Source organism: Carassius auratus, chromosome 16 (genome assembly GCF_003368295.1).
Source record: "Carassius auratus strain Wakin chromosome 16, ASM336829v1, whole genome shotgun sequence".
Taxonomy (NCBI): Eukaryota; Metazoa; Chordata; class Actinopteri; order Cypriniformes; family Cyprinidae; genus Carassius; species Carassius auratus.
The window spans coordinates 13,645,362-13,654,681 of NC_039258.1; the positions used below are offsets into that span (position 1 = coordinate 13,645,362).

A 9,320-nucleotide genomic window follows, 5' to 3' on the forward strand; every position below is an offset into this window, starting at 1 on the left:
TCCTGTTTAGTTATATAAGCTCAAAATATTGTAGACAGTGTGTAACATGTACACACATGGACACACATACTGACTAAGAATTATTATATACAACAAGTTTCTTCAATAACTTTTTCAGTGATTTTTTAAATAAACATTATTATTATTATTGTTTTATTTTATTTTTGGAAAATATTTTAGCTTTTTAAACAAATGCTTAAAATAAAACAGGGTGTTGCTGGGCAGAGTGGTTAATAATGCTTTGTGGGTAATAATGCTATTATGATTAAGAAAAATCTATTAATTTGAATATTTTGATTAAAAAAAAGAGTTTTGAATAACACAGCTTTGATCAGCTTAGACTTAATTTTTTTATCACCAGTAAAGTCATGCTCGTTATTTAAACATTTTTAGAATACAAAATATTTTGTATTGGCCCTTTTAAATCCTTTACTAATTCTGATTGTTATCTGATATTAGTATTCTTTCAGTTACGTATTCCCGAAAAGTGTCAGCTGATTTATGATACAAACAAAAACAAAATTCCTTCTCAAAATGATTTTTTTTTTTTTTTTTATGTATTTAAAAAATGTTCCAAAACATTCTTCATCTAAATGACTGAAAAGAATAGGCTGGACCAGCAAGAGAGTATAAATAAAGGCTTGTTTAACCATCCTACTCAAGGAACACCCTCTTAGGCTCAACCAGGTAAATGGCATCATATAGCAATTAACAATATAATACTAACAATAAAATCATGAATATATATATATATATATATATATATATATATATATATATATATATATAATTACTATTTTTTTATTATCATTATTAACGATACATGTATTTATTGATTTGTGAATACAGTAAAAAAGATTATATATATGTTCGTTTTTAAAAACAAATTATAAGTTGGCACTATTTGATGTCTTAGCAATAAATAGCAATCTACAATGTTCTATCTAGATTCACAGGAACAGTGGACAGATAACAATCAAAAATGCTGCATCATTTTCTGGTACTCTCTGCCCTTTGTGCCATGAGCATGACCATGCGTAAGTATCACTAACTGCTCAGCTCAATACAAATATGGTGCGATAAATAAATCAACACTGACTTACTGATTATGCATGAAGTGCTTACTGTTATTTTGTATCACACTGTTAGAATTAGGCATTAAATGTAGCATAACAATGGATTTTTTTTAGTTGTATAACTTAAACAGTCAAACTAAAGGTTCCAACTGAAACCAAACAAAGAAAAAGAAAAAGAAAAGAAAAGAAAACAGCCGATCACTTACAGATGATAATCTATTATCTTTTTAGCTTTACCTGATTTTTACTCATACTCCCCTGCTGCTGGGGATGGCAGTGGAACCGAATTTTCCACTGCACATGAGGGTCGCATCACTGGAGTCAGAGTTTATGAATATCCCTACTATGGATACTACTCTAACAACTATCTCAATGGGTAGGTTTCCCCAAGCGCAAGCAGATAGTCACACATTGTATAACTTCTTCTTATCTAGTTCATAAGAACCTGAACTGTTGTAATTATTATACTTGTTACCTTACATAAAACCATTTTTCCACTAATTATACACTTCATATTTCAAATATCATATTGGTAACACTTTAGAATAAGGTTCCATTAGTTAATGTTAGTTAACTACTTTCGTTAACATGAACTAAGCAAGAACAATCCTTCTACAGCATTTATAAGTCTTAGTTCATGTTAATTTCAACATTTACTAATGCATTATTTAAATCAAAAGTTGTGCTTGTTAACATTAGTTAATGCACTGTGAATTACCATGAACTAACAATGAATAACTGTATTTTCATTAACTAACATTAACGAAGATGAATAAATACAGTAATAAATGTATTATTCATTGTTTGTTCATATTAATTAATACATTAACTAACATTAACTAATGGAACCTTATTCTAAAGTGTTACCATCATATTTAACATTGTATTTTTATATTCTGTATTGTTTTTTAATGGTCTAGTTGTATGATTTTTAGCTCTGAATTATTTTAAAGTAATGGCACATATTTTATCTGTTTAGGATCCAGTTTAAATATAACAGTAACTGGACAGATTTGGTTGGCATAAACTCCTATGGCAATGAAAAGGAGATGACACTCTCAAAAAATGAACATTTTGTTCAGATCTCAGGAAAGTATTATTCTGGTTACATCAGTGAGCTCATGTTCGTCACTAACAAGGGGCGCTCTTTCAAAGTGGGGCAGCCTTATGGACTTTCATTCAACTTCTACCCAACCCACGATGGAAGTGAGCTACGCTTCATCAGCGGTCGTCACAATGGAAATGCCCTTACCTCCATTGGGGCTCATTGGGCTGTCTACAACAATTCCACTAAATAATGTCAGAAATAATGTCATATTCTCACATAAACATTATGTGTTTATGTGAGAAAAAAGGCCAGTTAACAATGAGCGTGTTTTTCTTTAGCTCTTTATGGGAGATTACATTTTGGGAAGTTTTTGAGCTGTCAATTAAACACTAAGAAGATTGGAATGAAATTGTTTTATTTCTAATGATGCTTTAAGGGTTTCTCCTTTAACACAATAATTCCCAAAAGGCTCTTGTAACGATTTTTTCCTGAATATTATTTTTTTTCTTTTTCAATTTCACTTTTAATACACAAAGGTACGTTTTTATTTAAGCTAACGATTAGAAGTTTTGGAATTTATTTTAATTAAAACATTTTTATGTTATTATGTTAGATCACAATAAAACTGGCTTATTAAAACGAGGCTTTTTCATTTATTTTTTCAATTTTTTATGTATCCACCTTTTTCTTCAATGCGGAAGTAAGCCTGGGTGAGATTTCTGTTTCATTATGCACTATAGGGAAATAACAAGAAGAATAACAACATGCAATCAATGGTAAAACTGTTAGCACTACAAACCAGTGTGCTCATAATTAAGAAAATGCATTACAATTATATGGTAAGGCACACCAATTTGCAATATCATGCCGCAAAACAAGCTGTTTTGTACAGCTAAAAACAGCTGGATGCGGATCATACTTGAAACCAGGCAGAAAAAATTACAAATGGCCACACCCACTCTTACAGGAAAGAAATTGATTTTATTGTTTTTACCCTTAACACGCACTTCTTATCAGACTTAAAAATGAATATACATATGTAAAACTTGGACAACGTTAACCAAGTATGAACTAAACAACAAATGATTTCAATATTTATTGTGTGAACAGAAATTTTTCCAAAATCATGAATTCCACACAGCTGTGCTATAATTTGATGACATTGGTTCAGGTTTGTTGAGAACCAGACGGCAGTCTTAAATCTGTGCAAAATAAGTTGTGTAGACAGTCTTAGAGCACTGGCAATCTCAGAGGCATGTCAGTTCAGAAAAGTGGAAGTCTCATAGATATTACAGGCAGTTGTTTACAGGTTGTTTTCGAAACAGTCTCAGATAGAGTCCCATTAGACAGGCAATGGTAGTCTCAGAGGCATGACATTGCTTTCAACATTGGAACTTCTGCACTTAACTGCTGCAAGAATTCCCTGCCATAAAGAACAGGTGGTGTCAGTTTCAGAAGCAGTGCCAGTCTGAGAGGCAATGTGAGTCTCAGAGATGGTGAAAGTCTCAAATACTGTGGCAAAAGAAGAGGGCAGAAACATACTGTTAAATTCACTTCAATACAATGGTTATATTGATTTAAAAGCTAAGCTAGTTCTCAAAAGAGCATCATTAAAACATTTGCATAGTGCACTCATTAAGACACATTTAATGAAGATGATTAACATATAATAATTCGTATTTAATAATTATCTTTTAAAATTTATAATTTACAAAATTTTCTTGAATATATGCTCAAATTGACAAATGACAGCTTTCTTATTGCAACCTGCCTTGACAAATATTTTCCTTTCAATTAACTAGTCAGCTAGAAATGATAATGATATCCCTGACAGATGCAGGCTCAAGGATGACTGCAAGTTCTAGAACAGCAAATAAAAACAACTTAACATTCGAAAAAAAACATTGACATTCTATGCTCATTATGACACATTTATTGGAAAAGGAAACGTCAGCGCAAGTTCTACTAGGAAGACTTAATGTCACATAGGCTATTACAATTAGATCTTGCCAATCCACACTCAACACAATGAATATAAAATCCCTTTACCCACCCTTAATTGTGTTTGCAGATACTGCCGCATCTTTTCTTACTCAAACTGTCGTTTGATGTATTGCCCGACCTCCCCTGGGTTATTTGTATATAGTTAAGTTCGTCTTCTGTGAATAATTGCGAGTTTTACATTCCTCATAAGATGCCCACTAGATCGTTGGCATTGCTCTGGTGTCACGGTGAATGTTTGCGGTCGTTTTGGTAGTGTTTTTTATGATATACAGGTTTTGGAGTTTTCCCGGCAGTGGATGTGAAACATTGGCGGAGTTCCGAGTGCTTTCCAGGGTTGCTAGGTTTTCTCAGAAAAACCGCCAATTGCTGGTCAGGACTGGCTCAATCCCGTTTCAAGAGGGGTTCCCTGGTTAAGTTCGCATTCCAGGGGCTGAATATCACGTTATTGGGGTTGCTTCAACCATAGTTCGAATTACAGGGACAGAAAGGGACAGAAATGTCCAAGGTTATAAATGATGTTTTATTAACAAGATTCGGGAGGAGCGCGTCAGATACTTCAACACAGGTGGACCATAATCAAGTAATCAATCCCATAGTATAAATATCGCCGTTGAGCATCATTAAGCGTCATCGCGACAGCTGCTCTTCTTGCCAAGCCACACGTTGTGGCCAACAGGCCGTGCAAGCCCAGAGCTCGCCTGGCTCAACACAACGATCGTGCCGCCCAAGACCGGGCTCTCTTCGAGCGCTGGATTGCAGCAGCAGCAGGCGATCAAACAGCCTGGTCTGCACCCCAGTTCTCACTGCAGCAAGCCTCTCTCACTTCCCGCTTCGGAGGCGCTTCCTCTAGCGGCACAGACCACGTGTCATAAATCAATACATTTTCAGGTGAAGACGCTAAAAGCAGGTTCGCGGCTAAAGTTTGTTAAATAATGTCATGACGTAGTTCTGTCAGATGACGATGCCACTTTTAACCACGAAGCCAAGGCATTATTTCATCCACACTGAAATGTCCAAAGACATTACATTTGCCTTACCGTGCATGTTTGAACCTCACTGAGACAATACAGACATAAGTTTCATGCAATTATTCTGGCAGGACAAATTTATTTAGGGACCTATTTCACCATTCACTGGCGTGATCACTTAAAATTAATCTAAAACGCAACTCCCTTCATGTTTTGACACAGGACAGCAAGTGTGAGTAAAATTTCTGTTGCCTTTTTAGGACCGTAATATGAAAGCAGGCAAGTAAATATCTTTAGAAACCACTTGGAAGTGAAAAGCACATAACTGCAATTAACTCCTTTGCTTGCAAGCATTGCCGACGGCCCCAGTTTATTATTGTTTCACTTCCACAGCATGTTAAACATCACTCTCTTACTTGATCTGGACAAACTGTGCATCAAATGAAAGTTTAAAGACTCTAGCTTTGATATTTGAAAAATGTTTTGATAAAACATTGTTGCAGTGACAGTTATTTAGTAATTTATGTCAGGAAGATGATTGCCGAACAGTAAACTTTGAAGTGTCAACTTTGTGGACAAACGTTGATTATGTATCTAGTCAGAAAAAATCAAGTCAAAAAAATGTCATTTCTGTATCCATGCCAAAAATGGGGGGTGACTGGTAAGGGGTTAACGTTACTGGTATAATCATGTCTTTTGGTACAATATTTTACAAGATTAAACATGCTTCATAATTTTCAAAAGCATTTGTTTTCACAGTCCATACTACAACGTGAAAACAGCGTTCCAAATGTATCCACTCTGGAGACCGTTTAAAAAGGCCGAAGGCCAAATGAGAGGAAAGATGCTTTTCCAACACTAACATACAAATGTGGACAAGGCTTGAGGAATTGTCAAATCAGGCAACCAATTGCTAAGCTGTCAACATAGTAGGCTACCCATTCATTTTTAGCTTGCCCCATCAAATGTTACTAACCCTTTTACTCTTCCCGCAGCCAAAATCTACAGCAGCCGAAGCAAGCTCCGCAGGCTGCCCAAGCAGCTATCCCTCCTCCTCTTCTCATGCTCCCCTTTACTTCTCTGTTTTCCGCATCTCCTCACTGACGCAACAGTGTTTGCTCCCACGAAAAAAAAAAAAAAAAATCACATCAACATCACCTCCACTTCAAAGTTATGCCATGCATCCTAGGTTGCGGTGATAGTATCACGTATCGACGATAGTCAAGACGATATTAGGCTCATTCTCCTATCAACGTTTTTTATTATCATTATTAGGTGGCCTACCATAATTCAGCTATCAAACTGCTCCGTTATCCCATCTCAGCATTGCATTTCACGCTCGCCCATGCTCTCAAAGGATGATTTGAGCCTGTAGGCGGTGAAGAAGTCTCCATCCACAAATAGACATGCATCGTTTGCAGATATAAGTACATTGTACTTTAACAGGTAATACGATATGTGCCATATTTTAAACAATCTCTCACTAATGGAGTTTAATGCCACATTACATTATAATGCATCTCATTCTTGTTTCTGTGGCGGAGCGTGGGTTTCATCATGAGGCATGTGGTCCAGAGAGCGTATGACCAAGGCATCAGTCAAACAGAACTCACTCCAAATATATGAACTTACCTGTTTTGAATACCTTATATTTAAGGCGTTCCTTTACGTCCATATTAGGGTTAAATCATTGGACTTTAAATGAAATCTACTATTGTTTTGCACCATTGACTGATTTTGCAGAACATTTAGACTGATAACTTCCGTGCGCAGATGCGGCAAATTCGTCACAGGACAAGCGAGATGACAGTAGTGCCGACTACATGAACTAGCTGTTTTAAATATAGTATTTTATATTTAATGCCAGTTTATCAATACGTCTGAAAGTATATTTTTCGATTATTGGTGATTCCATAGGCTCTTTTTCGTGCACCTGCATGGTTAAAATGGCAAATAGTAAGCTATGACAAGAACAAAGAATCTTTCTCTTACTCCACCCATGCACGATTACATTGTCGATATGTACCATCGATCTCGCATGCTGACAATATGACGATTCGACAATGACCATATCGCTGATTCATGGCACCTATTCAGGGTAGACTAACACAGGAAATTCAATTGATTTTTTTATACGCTTAATTTCGAATACAATGACTGCACCAAGATTTTCTGACTCCTTATCGGAAGCAGCTCATTGGATTTGCTGAACAAATATTCAAGTAAGCCACCTTTTCTATCCTATGGTCAGCGAGGCTTCCCTCTTCGATGCCAGGAGCTCGAGCTCCCATCGAATGCCGACTAGAACCTCCCGGCTAGACAACCTTACCTTTTCTATTCTGCGGCCGTTCATTGCCAGGAGCTCGCACTCCCTTCAGACATAGGTGAGAGCTGCCCGGCTACCCTTCTTAGGTGCGGAGAGGTTTACCCATTCAATGCATGAAGTTGGGGCTCCCATTGGATGTAGGTGAAAGCTTCCTGGCTAGACAACCTTACCTTTTCCATCTTTTGGCCAGCGAGGCTTACCCGTTCGATGCCGGGAGCTAAGCTCCTATCGGACGTTGGTGAGAGCCTCTCGGCTAGACAACCTTTTCCGTCCTTCAGCCAGAGAGGCTTACCCATTCGATGCCAGGAGCTAAGCTCCTATCGGATGTCAGTGAGAGCCTCCTGGCTAGACAACCTTACCTTTTCCATCCTTTGGCCTCACCGTTCCAACGCCACAAGCTCCCGCTGAGCATCAGCTCGAGCCCTACCGACCGTGCGCCCACAACCATACAGAGTGAAATTATGTTTTATTAACAAGATTCGGGAGGAGCGCTTCAGATACTTAGCCTAATCAACACAGGTTGGACCATAATCAAGTAATCAATCACATATTATAAATATCACTGACTTACCTCAACCCATTGACAGTTTATCAGCATCCCTCCTCCACCCCGTCTCCTCACTTTGAGTTCACTTTATAAATTGATGGTGAAGGGGGGTACTCTATTACTGAGCTCGGAGCCCTTTCACGGACAGCACACCAAATATGCATACCATACCTCAGCTAATTATATGTAAGCGTGAACTCGTGAATCGTTAACGAAAACGAACGAAAAAATGAAAACTAGGTGGGTAAAAACATTGTCGTTAACTGAAATAAGAATAAAAATGATATATATATATATATATATATATATATATATATATATATATATATATATATATATATATATAAAAGATAACTAACTAAAACTGTAATGTGTATTTGGCAAAACTAACTAAAATAAAATTATAGAGTAAATGTCCTTAGTTTTTGTCTTTTTCAAGGTCTTTTATTTTTTAACGCTATTTAAAACAGACAGCGTATTCGTTCCAAGTAGGGGTAACTGCAGCCTGGAGCAATGGGTATGCCAAAAAGTGGGTGTGCCGAAAGGTTTCTCATTGGTGGAAAGAAAGGTAGGGGGCATGCCAAAAGGTTTAGTGAAAACTGGCTGTTCCACCTACAGGCAAGCCATACTTTTAATCGCTATTGGCCTATGGATTAATAGAAAGCAATAAATTAAAAACATAGTTCTATAAAACCAAATGAAATTCATCCAAGGTAAAAACAGCATTAATGATGTAAAAATATTATTTTAAATTACTTTCGAAAGTACCTTTAAAACGGCCTACTGACGTCATCACCACCGCACGTTTAGGTCTTAGTTTATAAACAGTCAAAAACAGATTACAATTATTTTTGAGAATACAAATGTATCTTAACTCGGTTAGTCACACTTGCTGTTCTTAAGTTAACGTCAAAGCTGTATTTGTTAACATTAGTGTACTAACAAGAACAAACAACGAACAGCTGTATTTTTAACAAAATTTAATAAATACTGTATCAAATGTTTTGCTCATAGTTAATGCTAGGCAATACATCAATGTTAACAAATGAAAGTTAATTGTAAAGTGTTACTCTAGACAAAGTCCTTTTATGAAAATCGTGCCACTCAGCCACCATCTTGGCAACGCCTCCGGTCAGCTATTTCAGACTAACAAGACCATGCTCCTATCTAAATGAATGGGCATAGAGTCAGAACTTCACTTTCACTGGTCACCGGGACATAAAAACTGCATGTATAGAAACAGCAGTAAAATATTATAAAAATCACTGAAAATTTTTGATGACTTTGCCTCAAAATAAGTTTTAAAATGCCTTTTTCCCCACAGGTTAAACTTTTACTACGCATGCGCAAG

General features: G+C 36.5%; 1 protein-coding gene across 1 annotated transcript; it reads left to right on the forward strand.

Annotated features, from left to right (window-relative positions):
• The first annotated feature begins 601 nt into the window (after window positions 1–601).
• LOC113116824 (zymogen granule membrane protein 16-like) lies at window positions 602–2,742 on the forward strand. The gene is made up of 4 exons (XM_026285145.1): window positions 602–687; window positions 949–1,037; window positions 1,308–1,452; window positions 2,056–2,742. The coding sequence occupies exons 2-4, from the start codon at window positions 983–985 to the stop codon at window positions 2,372–2,374; spliced, it is 519 nt and encodes a 172-aa protein (XP_026140930.1). The 5' UTR covers window positions 602–687; window positions 949–982; the 3' UTR covers window positions 2,375–2,742.
• Window positions 2,743–9,320: the final 6,578 nt, after the last annotated feature.

Excerpts from the sequence above, each read along its gene's own strand:
- LOC113116824 (XM_026285145.1), top strand. The coding sequence starts at position 983 with ATGCTGCATCATTTTCTGGTACTCTCTGCCCTTTGTGCCATGAGCATG. Across the intron at positions 1,038-1,307 it reads TGCCATGAGCATGACCATGC|CTTTACCTGATTTTTACTCA; the intron begins GTAAGTATCACT and ends TTATCTTTTTAG. Across the intron at positions 1,453-2,055 it reads TCTAACAACTATCTCAATGG|GATCCAGTTTAAATATAACA; the intron begins GTAGGTTTCCCC and ends TTATCTGTTTAG.